This window comes from Felis catus, chromosome C1 (genome assembly GCF_018350175.1).
Source record: "Felis catus isolate Fca126 chromosome C1, F.catus_Fca126_mat1.0, whole genome shotgun sequence".
Taxonomy (NCBI): domain Eukaryota; kingdom Metazoa; phylum Chordata; class Mammalia; order Carnivora; family Felidae; genus Felis; species Felis catus.
Window position 1 is genome coordinate 16,508,601 of NC_058375.1, and position 23,407 is coordinate 16,532,007.

At 45.2% G+C, this 23,407-nt stretch overlaps 1 protein-coding gene and 1 long non-coding RNA gene across 7 annotated transcripts in view; one reads left to right on the top strand and one right to left on the bottom strand.

Annotated features, from left to right (window-relative positions):
* Positions 1 to 2,796: 2,796 nt before the first annotated feature.
* Positions 2,797 to 9,429, bottom strand: LOC123379508. The gene is made up of 4 exons (XR_006583985.1): positions 9,070 to 9,429; positions 6,683 to 6,845; positions 6,180 to 6,236; positions 2,797 to 5,153 (listed from the first exon to the last, which is right to left on the bottom strand). It is a non-coding gene; the product is annotated as an uncharacterized LOC123379508 (long non-coding RNA).
* A 99-nt stretch (positions 9,430 to 9,528) lies between these two features.
* ZBTB40 (zinc finger and BTB domain containing 40) overlaps positions 9,529 to 23,407 on the top strand; it is an 80,974-nt gene continuing 67,095 nt past the window's right edge. The window contains exons 1-3 of one of the 6 annotated variants that reach the window (XM_023258285.2): positions 9,529 to 9,697; positions 18,061 to 18,192; positions 20,382 to 20,503. Coding sequence is in view for 1 of the 6 variants with exons in the window: in XM_019836362.3 (XP_019691921.3) it covers positions 9,770 to 9,896 (127 nt within the window). In the remaining 5 variants the exon portion in view is untranslated. The other 5 variants (XM_045035268.1, XM_045035269.1, XM_023258286.2 and 2 more) reach the window with 5 other exon arrangements.

Consider the following 23,407-nt stretch of genomic DNA (forward strand, 5'->3'; position numbering starts at 1 on the left):
CAATTTTATGTGTTAAAAAAAGATACTCCAAGGGAGTTTTAATTTGTACTGCTCATATTATGAATGGGTTGAGCATCTTTTTGTGTATTTATAGGCTGTCTGTGTGTCTTCTTGTGTGTGTGTGATATGTCTTTTCACATCTTTGCCCATTTTTCTAAGACTTTGGAGAGAGTTTTGTTCTTGTTCCTATGAATTTCTAGAAGCTCTTCATGTATTAGGGAAATTAATCCTTTGTAGTATGAGTTGCAAATATATTTTCCCAGGATGTCATCTTTTTTTTAAGTTCATTTATTTATTTTGAAAGAAAAAGAGAAGGTGGGGAGGAACATGAACAAGGGAGGGGCAGAGAAGATCTGCACTGGGCTCCATGCTGACAGCAGTATGCCCAAAGTGGGGCTCAAACTTACAAACCACGAGATCATGACCTAAGCCAAAGTCAGACACTTAACCAACTGAGCCACCCAGATGCCCTTCCCAGGATGTCATTTATATTTAGACTTTGTTCGTGATCCTTAAATGTGGTTAATCGATCAGTCTTTGTTCGTGATTTTTAAATGTGGTTAAGTTGATCAGTCTTTTCTTATTTGGTTTTTGGATTTTGAGTCAATTAAAAAGAATTTTACCACCTCACAGTTTTAAAGAAATTTGTCCACTTTTTTCTAGGACTTTAATGTGTACAATTTTTTAGCTTCAAATCTTTGATCTATTTTTAGTTACCCTAGCATAAGATGTGAGATATAGATAAAACATCTTTTTCAAATGATTACCCAATTATCCCCACACCATTAATTATAAAATTTACCTTGTCTCTTACACTTTTAGCATATGCTAAATTCCTCTATGTGATTTTGGTCTGTTCCTGGACTTGTTAATTTGTTCTATTGGTTTTGTTTGTCTATTTGTGTGCCCACTATTTTAATTGCCGACACTTTTTAAAAAAATTTTTAAAAAATGTTTATTTATTTTTGGGACAGAGAGAGACAGAGCATGAACGGGGGAGGGGCAGAGAGAGAGGGAGACGCAGAATCCGAAGCGGGCTCCAGGCTCCGAGCTGTCAGCCCAGAGCCCGACGCGGGGCTCGAACTCACGAACCTCGAGATCGTGACTGAGCTGAAGTCGGCCGCTTAACTAAATGAGCCACTCAGGCGCCCCAATTGCTGAAACTTTAGAATGTAGTTTAATATCTGGTAGGGCTGGTTCTCCATATTCTTTGTTGTCTATTTTTCCACTTAAATGTTATAATCAGCTTCTTGGCAGGAAAAAAACCAAACAACCAAAAAACAACCCAAAGCCCTGTTGGTGTGTTTTGCTGAGGATCAACATTTTTACCATGTTTAGTCTTCTTGCTATTTAGGAAATGGTCTGTCTTTCTGCTCAAGTTTTCTGTTGTGTCCTTCACTAATATTTTAAGTTTATACATTGGTATTTTTATCTTTTGTTGCTATTGTAAATACACTCTTTTCTTCCATTACCTCTTATAACTGGGTTCTGTGTAAAGTTTACACATTAATGCATCCGTCATGGTTCTCCAGAGAAAAAGAACCAATAGCATAGAGATCAAGATAGGGATAGGAATATATAAGAGGAGATTTATTTGGGGAATTGGCTCTCACAATTACAGAGGCTGAGATATGCCATGATATACCATCTGCAAACTGAGGAACCAGGAAGTCTAGTGGTATAATTCAGTCCACGGCCAAAGGCCTGAGAACTGAAGCCGATGGTAGAATTCCCAGTCCAAGGCAGAGGGCCTTTGTCTTCTAGTTGGTTTCTGCATGTTTGTTTCACACATCATCAGCTTACTTACTTTACCACCTTCTCCTCCCTCTCCCTTTCCCCATCCTCTCTAGCTTTCCCTCCCTTCTCTCATTCTTTTTCTTAGAATAGGTTATTCAGGTGATTCTTTGGGGGTTTCCAGATCTATAATCCTATTATCTCTCTTTTCTCTTATCCAATTGTGTTGAGTCATACATCCAAAGTAATCTTAAAAAAAAATAATAATAATGGTGATGGTAGCCATCCTTGTTGTTCCTAACTTTTAGCAGAATGCCCCAGGGTTCCCCCCTTTAAGTAGTTGCACTGTGTTAACAGTTTTCCTTTTATTATTTTTTTTTAATTTTTTTTTAACGTTTATTTATTTTTGAGACAGAGACAGAGCATGAATGGGGAGGGTCAGAGAGAGAGGGAGACACAGAATCGGAAGCAGGCTCCAGGCTCTGAGCCATCAGCCCAGAGCCTGACGCGGGGCTCGAGCTCACGGACCGCGAGATAGTGACCTGGCTGAAGTCGGACGCTTAACCGACTGAGCCACCCAGGCGCCCCAATGGTTTTCCTTTTAAAAAGAAAAATTGATAAATTGGATTTCATCAAAATCCAAAGCTTTTGCTCCTTGAATGACACCATCAAAAAAAAAAAAAAAAAAAAAAATGAAAAGGGAAGCCAGGACTGAAATATTCCCAATACCTATATCTGATAAAGAACTTATATCCTTGTATCCAAAATATATACAGAATTTCTATAACTCAATAATAACTTTAAAAAAACAATATGAGGGGCGCCTGGGTGGCGCAGTCGGTTAAGCGTCCGACTTCAGCCAGGTCACGATCTTGCGGTCCGTGAGTTCGAGCCCCACGTCGGGCTCTGGGCTGATGGCTCAGAGCCTGGAGCCTGTTTCCGATTCTGTGTCTCCCTCTCTCTCTGCCCCTCCCCCGTTCATGCTCTGTCTCTCTCTGTCCCAAAAATAAATAAACGCTGGAAAAAAAATTAAAAAAAATAAAATAAAATAAAATAACTGACAATAGATGACGAGGAGGTGGATTAATTGGAACTCTCAGCATTGATGTTGGGAACACAGATGTTATCGCCACTTTGGGGAACTCTTTGGTCCCTTCTTATAAAGATAAATAGTTACTATATAATCTGGCCATTCCATTCCTAGGTGTTTGCCTAGGACAAACAAAAACACACACCTACACAGAGACTTGTAGACAAATATTCACAGCAGCATTATTCATAATACCCTAAAGCTGGAAACACCCAAGTTAATAGGTGAATGACTATACAAATGGTGGTCTATCAAAACCAAAGGGCGCAGCAATGAAAAGGAATAAAGTATTGATAAACTTAGCAACATGGATGAAGCTAAGTTATGCTGAGTGAAAGAAGTGAGGCACAGATACTACATACTATGTAATCTGATTATTTGACATTCTAGAACAGACAAGAGTCACCTATACTGACAGCGAGTTAGATCGGTGGTTGCTGGGGGGCTGCGGCAGGGCAGCTGAACAGGGAAGGGACACAAGGGAACAGTGCACTTTTTCAGGTGATGGAAATGCCTTAAGACTCTGGTTTCTAGTCTGGCACGAAAGAAACTTGGAAATAGCTACTCTGTCCTAACAAATAAAAAGCTGAATAAGTTGAAAAATCAACAATTCTTTTTAGATTCATCAGAGAAGTGAGGTCACAGGGAAAACTGCTGCCCCCCAAGTTGAGAGACAGACAGGTGGACACAGAGAATCCCAACCTACCCGAGCAGAAACCCAGGAACAGAAACCTTGGCGGGAACCAGCGTAAGGACAGGGAAACCCGAACTATAGTTGACAAAAAGCCAGAGGCTCAGTGTGGCCAAGTCTAATTAAGAGTTAAAAACTCCAGAGGGACCAGTCATGGGGGGAGGTTAGTCATATTCGTTTTTGTTACTTTACCTCCTGGAGCTCTACTAGTGAATATGAGAGAAAAATCCCTTGGTGCTTTTGTCGGGGGGAAAGGAAATACCCCACTCCAACCCACTCTAGATGTCCCATACCACTGATATCTAAGGGATCAAACTGATTCCAGAGTTTATATGGAAAGGCAAAAGACCCAGATTAGACAACCCAATTGTGAAGGAGGAGGACTGACACTACTCAACTAACGATGGCATATTATTCAGTGATAAAAAGAAATGAGCTATCCAGCCATGAAAAGACATGGCGAAAACTTCAATGCATATTACCAAGTAAAAGAAGCCAATCTGAAAAGGCCACATACTGTATGATTCCCATTATATGACATCCTGGAAAAGACAAAACTATGGAGATAGTCCAAAAGTGAATGGTCAGTGGTCAGACGGGGGGAGGATGAATATGTGGAGCACAGAGGATCTTTAGAGCAGTGAAATTCTCCTGTATGCTATGATAATGGTGGATACATGCCCTTCTACATTTGGCCAAACCCCCAGAATCCACAACACCAAGAGTGAACGGTCATGTAAACTGTGGACTTCAGGTGATAATGATGTGTCAATGTCGGTCCATCAACCGTAACAAATGTATCCCTCTGGTGGGGATGCTGGTGGTAGAGAGGAGGCTATGCACTGGGTATAGGCCGGGGAATATTGGACATCTGTGTACTTACCTCTCATTTTTGCTATGAATCTAAAACTGCCCTAAAAAAATAAAAAATGTCCTATATCTTGATATAGTGGTGGTTACACAGGTGTATATATTTGCCCAAACTCCGCTTTAACTGAGTACATTTTCTTTTATGTAAAATGTTCTTGATAAAGTTGACATGAAAAACTAGGCTGGCTTGCATGTGCAGAGTGAAGTAAAGGCTGGAGGATGAGGACGTCACAATAGGTGAGAGGTAAAGGTTGACTGGATTTTGTCCGTGGAAATGGAGAGTGTATATTTAGAGGTAAAATCAATAAGACTGGGGGACTGATTGAGCATGAGCAACAGAAGTGTCAGGGACAACCTCCATGTGTCTGACCCGCAATTGGGCAGAGAATGGTGGGTGGGTTGTCCTCTCTGAGCTAAGGAGAAGCAGACTTGGCTGGAAAATCATAGCTTCTGTGGATGGCCCATCTCCATGGAGATGTCAATTTCATTTCATCATCCTGAATGCAAGAGTGCCTTTTGTTTGGGGGGAAACCAAGGCAAGGGATTCATTCACAGTGTCAGATGTTGGTAGGGCCAGACCCACAGAAGGGCCCCAGATTCCATTGGCCGGGGCAGCCCCTTTGCAGCGAGAAAGTCTCCCTCCTCCGCGTCTTCTGTCATGTCGGATGGATGAGCAGGCGGCTGACCTTTCTGAGTCATTCGGCAAATTCCAACAGCTTTCTCATCTGAGACTAGCTGGTCTCCACTGGGCAAGATCTGAAGACCAAGCTTCATTTGGATTTGAGAAAAGGGGAGTGAATTTGAACACTTAAAAAGCCAGGGAAAAAGAAAGCCAAAGCCCAGATACCTACCCTAACAAATAAAAAGGGTATGCCGAGCATCTAGCAAATTTCACTTCTACAAATACCGCCACCGCCTTAGGGAACAGCAGAGACATTTGACCGGGCAGCAGCTGTGCAGAGGGTGCTATTTAAAGACTCAGCTTTTGCAGCCCAAGGACTCTGGGTTTAGGATTTGATTAGGAGGCGGGGAGAAGAGAGCAAAGACTGAGGAAAAGAACCAGATTTGGGGAAAAACATCACCGGGTGGTTGGCTGCTGCTGTGAACCCTGAGTATGTTAAATGAGTTCCTTTTAATAAAATTATGTCTCTCCACCTCTCTCTGAGCAAATTAAATGTGTTAATTCATGGAAAGTGTTTGGAACAGTGTCCAGTGCATAGTGCATACTGGAGGGAAGCTCATCATTATCATTATTACCCCTCCATCTACCCACCTACATATATATGCCAGAGATGGAGAAATGCTCAGCTATAATGATACGTTATTGTCAAGTGCTAGGATTTAGAGTGATTCTGTTTTTAAATCTCTTCTCCATTTTTCCCCCCGTAATCCTTGAACTCTTTATAACAGACACATATATTTCATAAAACCCTCAAGTTATTCTGAGGGGAAAAAGTGAAGATTCCAGAGTCAGACTTCCTAGGTTTAAACCCCAACTCCATTGCCTAGGAGCTGCGTCACCGTCACTGAATTGGTTTTTATTTTATTTTAATTAATTTATTTAAGAGAGAAAGAGAGCATGAGGGGGGAGAGATGAAGAGGGGCAGAGGGAGAGAGACAATCTTAAGCAGGCTCCACTCTCAGTGCAGAGCCCAACACAAGGCTCCTTCCCACGACCCTGAGATCATGACCTGAGCCGAAGAGTCAGACGCTCAACCAGCCCAGCCACCCAGGCACACCTGAATCTGTTTTCTCTTGAATAATAATAATAATAAAGGTAATAATATCACTTACCTCTGCCAGGGGTTAGGAGAATTAAATGAGATATCTAGGTAGAGCTTGGCATTGTACCTGGCAGAGAATGAGAGTGAGGCTATTAGCAGTAGAAGTGGTGAAGGCTGTACTATTTCTTTTTTTTTTTTTTTCAACGTTTATTTATTTTTGGGACAGAGAGAGACAGAGCATGAATGGGGGAGGGGCAGAGAGAGAGGGAGACACAGAATCAGAAACAGGCTCCAGGCTCCGAGCCATCAGCCCAGAGCCCGACGCGGGGCTCGAACCCACAGACTGCGAGATCGTGACCTGGCTGAAGTCGGACGCCCAACCGACTGCGCCACCCAGGCGCCCCAAGGCTGTACTATTTCTTATGGCAGTGACCGTGTTCCATTGACCTCAATGTCCTTGGCATGTGGTAGCCGTTCCAGAAACAGCTGGTAGTTTAGCTGGAGTCACCTCAGGCAGAGCCTGGGAACATTCTCTGTCAAGGTAGAAGAAAGGGGGGAAAAGTTTTCAGGTACCTTCCTCCTTTAGGTTCAAGGATTGGTCCTTCTGGCAACTGGGAAGCACAAGTTATTTCTTCCAAATCCTTCAGGCTCTCTGGAGAGATGAGGTCCTTAGAGGTTCCCATCATTGTTTTCTTCTTCTCCCACGTGCTGGGCCAGCTATAGGCAAGAAATTCCCCTGAAAATTTCCAATAATGCAAAACCTCAAGTGAACAATTACGGAGAAAACTGTAGCCATGACTGTGTGTGAGGGTGCTGGGGGAGGGTATTCTTTGACATCCTAAAACAATCCTTCAGAGGCAAAAGAGTCCTTCCCATATGTTATAAACACTCTACAATAAACATGCATTCCTTTCATTTTTAAAAAATGTCCATTTATTTTGAGACAGAGAGGGTGGGGGAAGGGCAGAGAGAGAGACAGGGAGAGAGAGAGAGAATCTCAAGCAGTCTCTACACTCAGTGCAGAGCCTGACACAGGCTTGATCTCATGAACCATGAGACCACAAACTGCGATGAGATCAAGAGTTGGACACTTAACCAACTTAGCCACCTGGCACCCCAACATGCATTCCTTTTAAAATAAGAAATCCATGGGGCGCCTGGGTGGCGCAGTCGGTTGAGCGCCCGACTTCAGCCAGGTCACGATCTCGCGGTCCATGAGTTCGAGCCCCGCGTCAGGCTCTGGGCTGATGGCTCAGAGCCTGGAGCCTGTTTCTGATTCTGTGTCTCCCTCTCTCTCTGCCCCTCCCCCGTTCATGCTCTGTCTCTCTCTGTCCCAAAAATAAATAAAAACGTTGAAAAAAAATAAAATAAGAAATCCAAAGTTAAGGAATCCTATTCTTTGTAACCATGGTCCCAGGATTCATGTACCTGGTAGGCACATTTCTCATGTTTTCTCCTAGTGCCTGTTGGATGCAGAGTGTTGTTAAGTGGAACAGTGAGGACAGCCTACTGTTTGAGATGTTTGAACCTCAAGCCATTCACATTTACAAACAGTACATTGCCAATAATATTGTTTTTGTTTTTTTTTATTAAAAGAAATCCATTTTGGGGTGCCTGAGTGGCTCAGTTGGTTGAGCGTCCAACTTCGGCTCAGGTCATGATATTGCGGTTTGTGGGTTCAAGGCTCCCACTGAGCTCTGTGCTGACAGCTCAGAGCCTGGAGCCTGCTTCGGATTCTGGGTCTCTCTCTCTGTCCCTCCTCTGCTCGCACTCTCTCTCTCTCTCTCAAAATAAATAAACATTTAAAAAAACCCATTAATTTGGGGCGCCTGGGGGGCTCAGTCGGTTAAGCGCCCGTCTTCGGCTCAGGTCATGATCTCGCAGTCCGTGAGTTCGAGCCCCACGTCGGGCTTTGTGCTGACAGCTCAGAGCCTGGAGCCTGTTTCAGATTCTGTGTCTCCTTCTCTCTCTGACCCTCCCCCATTCATGCTCTGTCTCTCTCTGTCTCAAAAATAAGTAAACGTTAAAAAACATAAAAAATCCATTAATTTGGGAAATATATTTTGAGCACCTACTACGTGCCAAGTACCATTCTAGGTAGTTGTGGTTTGTTTGCTAAATGTGGCAACCCTGTGTATTGGGGGCTCCCGTTAAGGGACAAGGCAGAGGTGGTGGAAATGAGTGATTAGGGGGCACAACAGCTGTGGTGCGGCTCTAGTGACTACAAGAGTGACTGGATGTCAGCTATAGTAAATCTGACCCCGAACGTGACAGTGACATGAGAGTATAATAGTGAAAGTGACTAATCGGGCAGTAACAAGGACAGCTGTGTACCCAGTAGGGGCCTGCTGAATGTTGGCTTGACTATGGGGCAGTGAAAGCAGCTGAGTGACAATGACAGTGAAAACAACCGAAAGGGTGACAGCTGGGCACAGAGTCCAATTGCTGTACTGTACAGAACTGTTTGAAGTTTGTAGTCCTTGACAGTGGTCGCCTGTGGTCGGACAGTGACAGTAAACAATAATGAACCCAACGACAGCAACAATGCAAGTGACAGTTCTGCCCAGCAGATTGAATTTGTGATTAAAAACGGTGACGGAGTGGGAGTCAGCCTGACAGTGTCAGCTCTCAGAACGACCGAATATTGACACTGTGGATGTAACAGCTGTAACCACAGAGGGAACTCGGCATTGTACTGAGACTGCTGGATTTGGGTGGCATGACTGGCAGTGACAGAAAAATTGGCTGCGCGTCAGTGGCGGAGTGACAGTGTGAGGTTCAGTGGGCCAGCACTGATGTGACTTAATGTGTCTGATACTGTCTGGATCTGACTTAATCTCTTTGGCTGTACGAGGGTGGCAACAGGAGCTCCAACGTGGAACGCTCACTGTGCAACAAAGCGTGTGAAAGAAACTGAGCAGAAGAAAAGCTATGACCACCGCCCCCCCCGCAACACGCACCCTAAATTCCTGAGCGGGAGGAGGGAAAGGCGGGATCAAAACGCCTTCCGGGCACCTCGATTGGCTGATACGACCCTGGTAGCCTATCCCGTCCGAGCGGTGCCAAGACTCTCCACCTATGAGGATGCGTCTGGGGACGCGGCTCAGGTCACGTCTCTGCCTTGCACGTGAACATGTTTTGGAAAAATGTAGAGAAACCGTTTTGTGTCTACTTCTGTGCCATTCTGGAAACAAGATCCCCGCTCTAGTACTGCCCAAGCGAGAGTCCGTGGAACCCCATCAAAACTTTCATAAGAGAGTGTGGGGAGGGGAGGGAGTGGCTAAGGTCATAGGTCAGAGAACAGGCTAACAACCGGTTAGCCCCCGCGCCCTAGCATTGGTGGAGGGCGCGCTCGACGCAGGCCCCGCCCCCCGAGGCCCGCCCCCGACACGTGACCACGGCGCGCGGGGCAGGCCGGGCCGCCCCCTCGCCGCTCTACTCCTGACGCGCCGGCCTCAAAATGGCCGCCTTCTGGCGTCTCTGCCGCTGTTGAATGGAGAAAGCTTTATTGTTCCCTTCGGGCAGGAGTGTTCGTGTCCTCTATGGCGCTGTCAATAAAGAACGGCAGTTTGAATCGGTGCTGAACAGGTAACCATAGAAACGGGGCTGGGACTCAGCGTGGAGACCCCTTTAGCTGTTGAGGCCCGAGAGGCGCCCCAAATGAGGGGCGCGCTGAGACCCTTCGGCGTGGCGAACTCCGTGGGGCTCTGCCAAGTCGCAGCCGCCTCCTCTTGCCCCGGACGCGGACCCCCCTGGGGAGGCTCCCACCCCGAGCGCAGGCTCGGCTGTAAGTCTCCGGTGGGGAGAGGCCGCGGGGCCCCGTCGGGGTGCACCCGGCTTGGCCCCCGCCTGGGGCCTGCCCTCGCTCGTCACCGCGCGATCCGAGGCCTCCTCGCTGCTGCTTCTCGAGTCTCTTCCCCCTCCTGCCAAGTCTGCGCCAGGCTTCGGCAAACTCCGGCCTGGGGCCAAATCCCCGGTCCCCCACCCCACCCCACCCCGTTTTGGTCTGTGGGGAACTAACAGCGGTTTTTACATTTTTAAATGCTTGGGAGGGAAAAAAGAAGACTTTCTTGTAATTTGCGAAATGCATATGAAATCAGATTTCAGTGTCCCCAAGTGAAATTTTGTTGGAACACAGCCATGTTCATTGTTTTATATCATCTGTGGCTCGTTTCTTGCTACGAGGGCTACGTTGAGTTGTTGCGACAGACGTGGCATGGCTTTGAGGGCATGGCCCACAAGGCCAAAAATACCTAAGGTCCGGCCCTTCCCAGAAGTGTGCCAGCCCCTGCCCAGAAGTGTGCCAGCCCCTGCCCTAGACACAAGTAGACTGGGCGGCGTTGTCCGGCGATTCTTCTTATCATTTCTCACGGAAAGGGAAACTCGACTTGAAACTACCCCATGCACCTAAAGCTCTAGACTTATTGATCTGATCTGTTAATCAATGTGGGAATTGTTTCCCACTGTTTTTAGTAACAGTACCATCCACCCAGCGCCTACAATAAGGTGCTTCGTTTCTATTCATACCCAGCGGTTTTTTGCTAACAACGTTTCCTAAGTGAGTATCCATGTTTCCGCTTAAGACAGGAATACCAGATTCTGAGGTTAAGCTTCCTAAGGGTGTCCTAGATTATAGGTCTGGCAGATGGAGCTCATTCTAGGGAGCCCTCTGCTTTGTGACCCGCCTCATACTGCTGGAACTTCTTTGAAGTCTCAACCTGGGGCTCTTTGGTTCTTCCCTGAAATCGCATTCCAAATCTTTGTATGGCTTATGGAGATCTAATTACACCCTCGAAGTGAAGTTTTTCATAGCGAAATCATCAAATTTATACCACACCCTACTTTCTAATTTAGATGCATTTCTTTCATGGCAGTAGTTCCCAAACTTAGCTGTTCATCCCTAGTTGAACTAACAAACGATTTCAGAACACCCCTTGCCTGCACGTATGCATTCATGAATCTTTCAGGGTTTTTTTTTAGCACCTACTATGTACTAAGGATGATTCAAATCCCTGGAAGAAAAGTGGTGGACAAGATCAACAAGCTCTTTGCCCTTTCACAGGATTTAAATTCAGCAGGGTCTTGGACCGATGGTATACCTGTAAACAAAGCTAATTTCAAATACAGCTGTCATAGCATCATAATAAAGTCACTAGTTCGTATTTATTAAATGATTTCTGCAAAGCACTGTGTGCTCTATTTACATGGAATATCATTCGGCTCTCTCACCAACACTGTGACGAAGGTAGTATTAATATTCCTGTTGTAAAGATGAGAAAATTGAGATTCAGAGCAATGTCCAAGGTTACATAGTTAATGTACGAGGGAGCTGGGTTCTGAACCTCAACTGATCACACCAGTCTGTATTATTCCGTCTGTTAATTACCTTTTCTTGGGAGGCTCTCCAGGGCAGGACCACACCTTACCTATTTTTGTATCAGCTGCTAGCCAGTGCCCACAGCCTGTAGTCTGGTAGGTATTAAATAAACAATTCAGGCCATTTGTTGATCAAATATTTGAGTGCCTGCTATGTACCAGACCCCACTGTGCTGGGCCTTACGATTACCGTGAGCAAGATGGACCTAACGCCTCGTGTCTAAGGCAAATAGTGGCAACTGTGATAAAGGTGATAAAACAGTGCTGACCCAGAGGACCCCTCTTACCGGGCTGGCCCAGCAAGGCACTTGAGAAAGGTAGTTTAAACCGAACCTGTTTGAGTGACGAGAATCCAGTCCAGGCAAGAAGGGAGAAGGGAGAGAACTGGGAAGGAAGAACTTTTTAGTAGGATCAGAGATTGTGAGATGGCAAGAATGTGGGGTGTTGGAAGGATTGAAAGAAGTGAGTAGTGGTGCCGTGATTCGGTCCCGTGCTCTGAGTCGCTGGCCCTCAAGCCAGCTTTACTGCTGGGAGAGCTGCGTGCCGTGGGCCGGTTACAGATGGTCTAGTATGTGAAATGCGGATAGTGGTACCTCCTGAAAAGGGTTGTTGTGTGGATTAAATAAGAAAAAGTGTAATAACAGGTTTGCTGTTTCCTTTTTGTTGTTGTTACACATGTTGCTGAATTCCAATCAGAGAAAACCAAATTGGGCCCCAAATGGAATGTATTTAAAGTGCTAAATAATAACAAAAGTCTAGGATTATGTTACCAACAAAGCTGAGGGTGTGTGTGTATGCTTCTATCTTTGGGGGCGACAGGAACAGCTCTTATTTTTTCTCATTGTGCTTGTTGAGAGAGGAACTCCTCCAAACGAGTTTTAAATTTTTTTCAACCAAATTATACAACTATCTATTCAGAGTACTTTTCATTATTTTAGTGTGTTCCTCCATTGAAGGCGTGTGCATTTTCTTAAGGCAGTGTAAGAAAATTACAGGTTTCTTCTAGTTGGTGGTCATTTCAAGGTTTGTTTGCAAATGATTTTTGGTTTCCTCTGAAAGTTTTCAAAATAATGTTGCATACTTTAAGCAGGGCATTGGACGCTTTAAAGCAAGTAACAGACTTTTTGAATTGGTAAAAATAGGAAGGTATTTGGGGTCATGAACGTGAAAAATTGCAGAGGCAGTGAGAAATCAAGCAGACCGTGTAAGAGGATCGGCAGTGTCAGGTTTTGCTTTAAACGGCGTCTAGTAACCCGATTGCACGTGTCCTTAGAAGGTGTCATCCAGCCCGGCAAATGGAGCACGGAACAGGACGGAGAGTGGCATGTTAATGCAATGTTAAACAATAAGCCCAGCATTAAGTTGCTATTTTAGGTTTGGGTGGGACCTGCACATTTAAAGTGTTGCAGTTTTACTCTGTTATTTGGGTCTGTTGGGTTCCAGTAAAGAGAAGGTGGTAACACTAGTTTTGAAGGATAATATAAAACTGCAGGGAGAGCGAGGGCATACCAATTTGTTTTTCAATCTATTTTATTTCAGTTCAAAGCCTCATTGCAGACGGGCAGCGCAGGGAAACGAGCCACGCTTTGGCAATACTCAACTGCTTTTGGAGATTGAAGAAGACTGAGTACAACCAAAGTGTGGTTGTTTTTGTGGACTATCTGTCTGCAAAGAAGCTCTGAACTGAAATAAAATAGATTGGAAAACAAATTGGTATGCCGTTGCCTCATACTGAGTGTTTACATTACCCTTCTGGAACACTGCCTGTACCAGCACCCTGGAGGAAGGCAGTGACCCCTCAGACGCTTTCAACTCTTCAAGCCAGTGAGCTCTTTGATTTTCACAAGGAAATTGAATTGGAATTTATGGTTTTCTGGATCTCCAATAGGCTGCCTCCGAAAGCCATCATCCCGATAATGTGAAAAAAGCAAGCTGTAACCATGTAGAGGAAAGAATTAAATATTAAGGGCATTTAAATTCGGAGATGAGATTGTCACTGTCTTGAAGTCCTGCAGAGGGTGTGGTGTGTCGTTTGCAGAGACCTTTGCAGTTTTGAGACGTCTGCAGCCCTCAAGGGAGAGAAGGGTAAGGAAAGAACGCCGGCTTTCCTTGTATTTCCCTGATGTTGTTATTTAACTCCAAATCCTCAAATTCATGACACCCAAGTTTTTCCTGTCCTTAGATGAAGTACATACATTCTAGCTGATCCCAGATTGTTAAACTGGGGTCAGTGGTTGAGCTGCGGGGCATTCACGAATCCTTTGAATTTGCCTGCAGATTTGTCTGTCGTTTTTGTGGGGAGTGAGCCCATTCTTTAATCAGGTCTCAGAGGGATCCTTGACCCTCGAAAGGTGCAGAGCCAACAGTGAAACGTCACATGGAAGAAAAACCAGTGAACCAAAGTGGTGATGAATCCCGCCTGAAACCAGTTACTTCTTACTGCTGTGTGGTCTTGACTTCAGTTTTGAAAGTATCTTTCCAGGCCTTGTTTCTTCTCTAAAGTGGCCGAGCAGAGTTGGGTGTTCCTGTCTCATAGGGGTATTTACCCAGTGAGGTCCTTGGAAATGCCTCAGATTTTATAGGACACTGTTGAAATGGCAGTGCGTTGTCTTGGCAACCTTGGTAGCCGTTGCCCTGCTGGTGAAAGGAACAGTGGTAGGAGCCTAATACTCGGGCTCCAGGAATCCACTTCTTGCTAATGGACGCGGTTCCTCAGGACCACAGGAAAGTAAGGTTAGGAGAGAGAGGAAGAGGAGAGGGATTCACGGAGGCAGAGACCGAGGAGCAAAGGAGGAGGGAGGCTGCCCCTGTATCTGTCCTGGCAGCCCTGTGTATCTATGGAGGGAAAGAAAGAGCTCTTTTTGAGGCCAAACTTCTCTTTCTTATCTAAACTAAGACCTCTGAAAAAGTAATTCGTTGGTGTAGTTTCTGGTTTTATTTATTAGTACTCAAATGGAAAGAAAAGGAAGGAACTGTTTTAAGTCATTTTCTTAGGACATTTTGTAAACGTGGGACCTCAGTAGAAAACTGCCGTGGGCCGGTTTGTTTGGCCCAAATAGTGCTTAACAGCGAGTTGCTGACATTTAAAGAGACGTTATGTCTTTCCGGTCCCTGGAGGTATTTGTGTGAGTGACCTCTGTTATCCGCCTGAGAGTCTGATTCTGGGACTCTAGATGGTTTACGAACTCAGTTTTTATGAAGGAAAGGGCCCAAGAAGGAAGAGGAGATTAGAAACAAAGGATTACTAGCTTTTAAGCCTCCAGATATTGGTTACGTGACATTTTTTTAAAATATAAAAACAAAGCGAGGGGCACCTGGGTGGCTCAGTCGGTTAAGCATCTGACTTCAGCTCAGGTCATGGTCTCACGGTTCCTGAGTTCTAGCCCCGCGTCAGGCTCTGTGCTGACACCTCAGAGCCTGGAGCCTGGTTCAGATTCTGTGTCTCCCTATTCCCTGCCCCCCCCCACCCCCCCATGCAGTCTCTCTCTCTCCCTCAAAAGTAAACATTAAAAGAAAAAACAAAGTGAACGGTATGTGGTTCTATTTCTGATTTTGAGAAAATACTGCAAGAGGTTATCTGACCTGCTTGTTAGATCTGTTTCTCAGCTTTCTAACACTGCAGCCTGGTTATTGGATCTTCCTTCTTAACTCCTTGTCCCCACCAGCCCTGAAGGATGATGTCAGGGGCTCTGGCAGCAGTGAACTCGCCATTTTTCTTCCACCTGGTACTTACCTTCAGTTCCAAGTCTCTTCGGATGGCACCACAAAGTTGCAAAAGGCAGAAACCTGGGAGTCCCGCATATTCTTCCCTTTCTGTCAGCCTCCCACCCTCCTTCCACTCCCTACCTGCAGTTAGCACGTATTTATTTAGGCTACAAGTCTACTGATGTCCCCTTTCTCTTTTGGTTTAAAGCTACTGTAATCTCTTGTCCTGGATGACTACAGCAGCCTCCTAGCTGTCCAGCTGGCTTCTTCCTTTGTTCCTCTCTAATCCATTTTGTATACTGATGCCAGTGATCTTTACGAAGCACAGATCACATGTTACTCTGTTACCCCCTTCCTTAAAAGTCCAAGTGGCTTGCTTGCCCTCAGGGTAAATGCAGTTAGTGGCTTGGCCTGTGCTGCCCTCAAGCTCTGGTTGGGTGTGTTCAAATCTCATTTTACTCTCTTCCCTTCCCTCTCACTCTTCTACTTGGGCACTAGCCAGTAACACTCAAATGGGCCACAGAACTTTATCGTTCCCTGGACAAGTGGGTCACACTCTGAGGCTTTGAAGGCTGCTGGATTTTCCTGGCCATGTTACTAACCAGCCCAGTAGCAATCCCACTAACTGCACTGATCATTAGATCACTGAGTGTTGTGTGAGTTTTCTGTTGGTTCCCTTGTCCTTAGACTATCTGCTACTTCAAATGTGTTGTCAGATTCTGCCCTGAGGCCAGTTGATGTATTTATTTCTCTGTGTGCTTATGCCACCAATTTGATAAGCTTTATCAACAGGCTCATTTGGTTTAAACTTTTAAGAATTGCTTTTAAAAATCTAATTTTGTTTTTTAACTGTGTAAACCATTTATGTGGGTTCAAAATCAAAACTATGTTCATTCACAGTTTTTTTTTAATAAAAATTTTTTATATATATTTATTTATTTTTGAGAGACAGAGTGAGACAAAGTGAGAGTGGGGGAGGGTTAGAGAGACGGGGGAGACACAGAATCCGAAGCAGGCTCCAGGCTCTGAGCTGTCAGCACAGAGCCCGACGCGGGGCTTGAACTCAGGGACCGCGAGATCATGACCTGAGCCGAAGTCGGACACCCAACCGACTGAGCCACCCAGGCGCCCCTCACAGAAGTTTTTATTTGATGCCTGATCCCTCTTCTCTGTTTCTCTGGAGTCTTGCTACCAAAGTTCTGGGGGAGTTTTGCCCATCTGTTAGGTAAGAAATGTTTCACTATAGTTTAAATTTGTTTTCTCCTTTAATGAGATACAGGGTATCTGCCCAAAGTCTGTGCCATAAGTTGCAAAAATATTTTTTTCAATTTGTCATATGCCTAACTTTGCATATGTTGTTTTATTGCTGTACAAAGGTTTTTCATCTTTATATAGTTATATTTATGGGTCTTACAGTGTATTGCTTTAGAATTTGAGTCCCAGGAAGTTTGCCCTGCTTTTAATTTATGGGGAATTTGTTAATGTTTTCTTCCAGTGTATGTATGGTTTCACCCCCTCCCCCCCCCCCCCTTTTTTTAAACACATCTAAGGCTCCTATTCATTTGGAATTTATCTTGACATTTAGTTTGGTTTGAGGAAGGATCCAATTTTATCTTTTCCCCATTAGCCAGCCGGGCATTCCAACACTACTTATGAAAAGTTCTTATCTTTTCTCCATTGGTTTGAGATCTTGTTTTTACTGGATACTACGTTCTTGTATACGTTTGGGTTTCTTACTGGATTTTCTGTTATGTTCCATTAGTTTGCTCGCCAATTCATATGCCGTTACGAAACCATCTTAATTTTAGAGGCTTTGTAATTTGTTTTAACATCCAGAAGGGCCAGTTTTTTCATATTGCTCTTTTTTAATGTTTTCCTGGCTGCTTTTGCTTGCTTATTCTGCCATATAAACTTTATAATCAGTTTGTCTAGTTTCAGGCAGCAACAACTGGATGGTGTTTCTGTTGAGATTATGTTAAATTTAGCTGAGAGAGAACTGACATCTTTATGATATTGAGTCTTCATATCCAAGATCGTGGCCTGTGTTTCCATTTGCTCAAGGCTACTTTTGTGATTTTTCACGAGTGTTATGTTTTTCCCTGTGTACGTTTTGTATGTTTTCCGTTAAGTTTATTAGATTTTCTTAACTTAAAACAAAAAAATTCCTTTTAGAATCTCTCCAGAACTTCTCAGAGGAGTGTACACACCGACATACTCAAAACGTTTTATCATTTCAAACGGTTCATAGGTGTCCCTGTCATCCTCTCCTGTTACTGTCTCCTCCTTTCTTCCTCCGGTTCCCATTCTCAGTATGCAGCTCTGTGTCCTACATACAGCAGGCAGTCAATGCATATTTGTTGAGTGAATGAATAAAGCAGGAAGGGGAAGACGAAAGTGGGTGACAGAGTGAGCCTGTAAGACCGATATATGGGAAGATTGTCCTTGTATAGACATCCAGACATTCCTAGTCTACACTCTGCAGCAGTGAATTCACTGGTTCATAGTGTTTTGTTCTCCGTACCCTCATCACAGAACTTTAAAAAATACCATGTTGATAATGATAGTTACCATTGAATACTACAAAGTCCCCGGCACTGGCTACGTATTTTCTGTAATTACTTCTTGTAATCCTCATAGCAACTAAGCAATAGGTATGAGTATCTCCATTGAAATATGGAAGTTTCAAACATACAAAAGTGTGAATAGCTTTATGAGCTCCTGTATAGGTGTCACCTCCCTTTTCCAGTTGAGGAAACAGGTTTTGAAAGAAAGATTAAGGTGACTCAAGGTTACAAAGTTTAAAATCCGGTTTAGAACCCAGCTCTTTTTAGCTCCCTATTAAGATTGTTCTTCAAATTTTAAACTCCCAGCTGGCCAGGGAAAAGCAGAAGCAGGGGAGACAGTCAAGAGCCACTCCATTCTGAACTCCAGCTGGTACTTTTCCAGGAGTCTTCCCTTCTAATTCGTGTCACCGAGATTTCCCTCGCTTCTGTTTGCAAACAGTAAGTCCTCTTACCTCCCTCTCCCTCCTGCTTCTCTTCATGCTCTGCTCTTCCTTGCCTCCTCTCGGTCTACTTTTATTAGTGCGATTCGCTTTTACTTGATTTGAATTCTAATTTAAATTTTCTTTTATTTTGAGAGAGCGCACGTGCATGTGCACACAAGTGGGGGAGCGGCAGAGACACGGAGAGACAGAATCCCAAGCAGGCTCCACGCCATCCGTGCGGAGCCTGATGCGGGGCTCAGACTCATGAGCTGTGAGATCATGACCTGAACCGAGAACCAGAGTCGGACGCTTAACCGACTGCGCCCCCCAGGCGCCCCCAGTGTTACTTGATTTTTAAAAGCCTGCCGGTGTTTTGAGTCCCCAGCTCCCGGCATGATTTTGGGAACGGAGTAGGAACTTACGAATTTAAATCACAGTTAGGCTTGCCACTCTTCATTTATCCCGTGGGTTTGGTGTGGTAGCTCGTGAATGGTGCTCTGAAGCTGGCTGTCACCGGCTGCGCACATAGCCGCCATTCTGCTGTCCGCGGCCCTCAGTTCCAGTCAGGTTCAGACCAGAAGGAGACTTCCTAAGGTCAGAGTCCAAGGCAGCAGAATAATTGGCCCCTAGGGTTCTGGATTTTTTTTTCTCAGGCAGCGAAGTGTTGAGGATAGAATCTTCCATGTCTTCCTTGGACATTTTTGAGCACATACTGTGGAATCCCATAGGCCCTTTCCCAAAGGTAGAGGCAGTAGCGGAGTTACCCTCTTTTGCATTTTTGTTGTTGTTAGCTCCTCAAGTTAACCCTTTTGTCATACTACCTGGTGGTAAATGAGAGAAAGCTAGAGATGAACATAATTCCCGCTTTGAAGACAAAAAGCTTCCAGCGTTAGGAGGAGAGGAGAATGGAGTTCATCTGTGAAGTGTGCACAGAGGTGCAGCGAAGGCTGGCCGATGCGTGTGGTCTCCTAGGACAGTGATGGGGGAGGCGGGGGCTCCAGAGTCCTTGCTGCTTCTGCCACTCGACTGCTGAGGTACAAGGAAAGTAGGGTTCCAGGCTGAAAGCAGTCTGTTCTCTTACCGCTGCTGTGCATTCTGTGAGAGCAGGGTTTTGCTGAATTTCTTCTCTATGTAAGGACAAGCCTTAGTTAAGGGCATTTGGCTGAGCTCAGTAAAGAGCTGCTGGATGGACAGGCGCACGCCGTCCTCTGAATAGGCTGGGAAATGGGGCCGTGGAGCCCCGCGAGGGCTGCGTGGGCTCCACCTCCCCCAGCAGCACTATCACCGGCTTTGTGGCCTTGGACAGGTTGGGGCCCTTGAGTCTGTGTGGTGCCTCGCGTAGCACAGAACAAGTAGGCTCTAAATTATTGTTATCTCCTCTTAGTTTAAAAGCACCTTATTTATGTACACTTATGATGAGCACTGAGTACTATATAGAATTGTTAAATCTCTGTGTTCTACTCAGATAACAATGAGTTAACTATCCTGGAATTAAAAACAATCACGCAACAACAAAAACCCCACTTAATTTCCTGTGCATCTGCACTGCGTCTGAACAGAGAAGTTACCCAAAAAGCAGGAGAAGGACTGAGGCACGAAGAGTTCCGCTGCTTTTTCAATTCTCACGCGTGGGCAACATCCAGGGGTGGAGGTTCTGGCTCTGGAGTCAGACAGTGTGGGTTCATTTACAGACTCTACGCTCACCGGCTTTGTGACGTGGGGCATGCCGTTTACTTTCGATAGGCTTCTACTTTCTGGAAAGCGGAGTTAGTTAATAATAGTGGCTACCTCACAGGTTGTGCCAAATTTATGTAAGGCTACCATGCAAAGTGATTGGCACAGTGCCTGGGATATGATAAACTTCGCAGTGTTACCTCCTATTGTTAGATCGCTACCTTAACCCTTCCAAACTGTCTTTTTCCCTTTCTAAAATGTTTTTCTCGGGGCGCCTGGGTGGCACAGTCGGTTAAGCGTCCGACTTCAGCCAGGTCACGATCTCACGGTCCGTGAGTTCGAGCCCCACGTCGGGCTCTGGGCTGATGGCTCGGAGCCTGGAGCCTGTTTCCGATTCTGTGTCTCCCTCTCTCTCTGCCCCTCCCCCGTTCATGCTCTGTCTCTCTCTGTCCCAAAAATAAATAAAAAACGTTGAAGAAAAAAAAAAAATAAAAAAAAAAATAAAATGTTTTTCTCTCGCTTTCCATTTAGAGTATGTACCTAAAACACAGGTAACAGGAAGAGTCTCATTTCTGTCATTAGTGAACTGGAAGATCTTAAAACACTTGTCAACGTCTCCGTTTCCTCATCTACAAAATGTGGAGTTGGACCAGGTGATTTCAAAAATTCCTGTATCTCCTGCTAACTTCCAATGAGTTTAAGACTTTGAATTCTCTCAGATTATAGCCCAACACTCTTTGGTATGAGAGGCCTAACCCACCCCATTTTATCTTGCTTTCCTAGCTGCCTCCCATCCTAGACAGGCTGTTTGAAACCAGCAGCATGGTTGTCTATAAAGTCCATTATTTAAAAAAAAAGAATTACGTAATATTTGACATATAGAAGGTAGATTTGTAACTTACATAAGTAATGAAGCAGAGTGAGTTCCAAAAAGTACATCTGTGGGGGCACCGGGGTGGCTCAAGTCGGTTAAGTGTCCTACTTCAGCTCAGGTCTTGATCTCGCAGTGTGTGAGTTCGAGCCCTGCATCAGACTCTCTTCTGTCGGCGCAGAACCCGCTTGGGATCCTCTGTCCACCCTCCGCCCCTCAAAAATAAATAAACTTTTTTTTTTTTTCAACGTTTATTTATTTTTTTTGGGACAGAGAGAGACAGAGCATGAACGGGGGAGGGGCAGAGAGAGAGGGAGACACAGAATCGGAAACAGGCTCCAGGCTCCGAGCCATCAGCCCAGAGCCTGACGCGGGGCTCGAACTCACGGACCGCGAGATCGTGACCTGGCTGAAGTCGGACGCTTAACCGACTGCGCCACCCAGGCGCCCCATAAAATAAATAAACTTTGAAAAAAAAAGTACATCTGTGAACTGATTATCCAACCTAAGAACTAGAAAACTAAATATTTTGGTAGGTGGGTTTTTATGCTTCCTTCTGACATTTAATGAATGTTTCCCATATTATAGGAAATGTCCTGTACGTGTATTGACTCATGTACATGCAGTGGCTTATTAGTGCTTACAGCTCCCCCACTGATAAGCACTAAAACCTCCATTTTACCTGTGAGAAAACTGAGGACTAGACAGTTAAGTCACGTGCCTAGAGTCACGCAGTTGGTGAGAGTGGCAGTGCTGTGACCCACCCCCTGGGCGGGTGGGCTGGCCCTAGAGCCTCCAGCCCTTACTGTTAGGCACACGGCCTCTGGAGCCACAAGGCCTGGCTTGGTATCGTGTAGTTGCCTGAGGTCTTTAGTCTTTCCATTAAATGGGTGTCTTTGAATCTGAGCCTTGGTACTGTGTTATACTGTGTGTCCAGATTTCTTACTCCCTGCTGAAGAAAAGCATACTCCTGCAATCAAGTTGGTGAAAACTCGGAACTTACCCACGTCTTCAGGTCACTACAGACTGCTATCAGTACCAGTGACAAAGCCAAGGGCCTTTTTTTTTTTTTTTTTAAACATCTAAGAGATTGGATAGGAAAGCATCGGAGTGATGATTGCTTGTTGAGACTCTCCTCTGCCGGCTGGAAGAGTCACAGTAGGTGGAATGCAGTCACCGTCCCCAGTCACTCGTTAGGCGGTCATATTGCTCCAGAGATTTTGCATTTGGCCTGCGAAGAGTCATCCTGGGTGAACTCCTGACTCAGAGCAGCGTGGCCGGAAAGGCAGAGGAAAGACAGAAAAGCCTCTCAGAGCCACCTTCCGTTATAATAGCCTTGAAAAAATCGCTTGTTTTTATGAGTTCAAAGATAAGAGGACACAAGCAGTTTGTCAGCACTGGACATTTTGATGTTCTAGCTCATTGTATTTTGTGGAATGCCTCAAAAGAAGAGTTTCATTAGACGTTGAGAGAATGTGGAAAAAGAAATTGGTTTAATGTAATGGTTATTATAGGCTTATCAAGAATCAGATGATGGTAGTTTTGAGATGTGGAAAACAAGCTTTCTCGTGGTTTTTAATCCATTCTGTTTCTACCCCCTTGAGCGACAGGTGGTGGGGTGGTGGCAGGGATGGTGACGATAGTGGCTAGCCGCTAATGAATCTATTGAGCACTTGCTGTGTCCTCATGCATGATGCCAGTGCTTTAGGTATGTTCACTCTAATCTTCTAACCGCCCAGTGAGAGAACCGTTAGTGCCCCTAGAGGCTGTGTCCCTGGCAGGTTAGGTAATTTTCCTAAGATCACACACCTTGGCTTTTTTTTTTTTTTTTAAGTTTATTTATTTATTTTGAGAGAGAGAGAGAACAGAAGCAGGGGAGAAGCAGAAGGAGAGAGAGAATCACAAGCAGCCTCCGCATCATCAGTACACAGCCCGATGTGGGGCTCAAACCCATGAACCATGAAATTGTGACCTGAGCCGAAACCAAGAGTTAGTTGGTCGCTTGATCGACTGAACCACCCTGGTGCCCCGTGAGATCACACACTTTGTGATCGGACCGTCGAGCTTCGCACCAGTAGTCCGGCTCCCGCTCCATCCTTTAACCACTAAGCTACACTGTTCTCGCAGCCGTGGGCCCTCTGCCCCAGAAGGTGTGCAGGTGGACAGCGCTGCCTGTCATTTAAGGAGGATACGGTCTCTTTCCCGGTGGGCGGACTCAGGTTCAAACCCCACCCTGGACTTATGTAAATGCCCTGCAGGCAGAGATTATATCTTCCTTAACTTTGCTTGGAACCGAGCAGGAACTAAATACGTGTTTAATGAACGAACAGCATGTTGGAAATGACACCAGCTTTGAAGCCAGACTGACCTACCTGGGTTTCTGTTTTACAACTTCCTTCTTATAAAAATAGTATGTATTTACTATAAAAAAAATTGAAATGTATGAAGAAGAGGGGCACCTGGGTGGCTCAGTTGGTTAAGCGTCCAACTCTTGATTTCGGCTCGGGTCATGATCTCAGGGTTCGTGGGATCGATCCCCTCATTGGGCTCTGGGCTGACAGGGTGGAGCCTGCATGGAATGCTCTGTCTCCCTCTCTCTGCCCCTCCTGCGTTTGCTCTATCTCAAATAAACAAACATTAAAAAAAGTATGAAGAAGAAAATAAGTCCCCCATAATGACACTACCT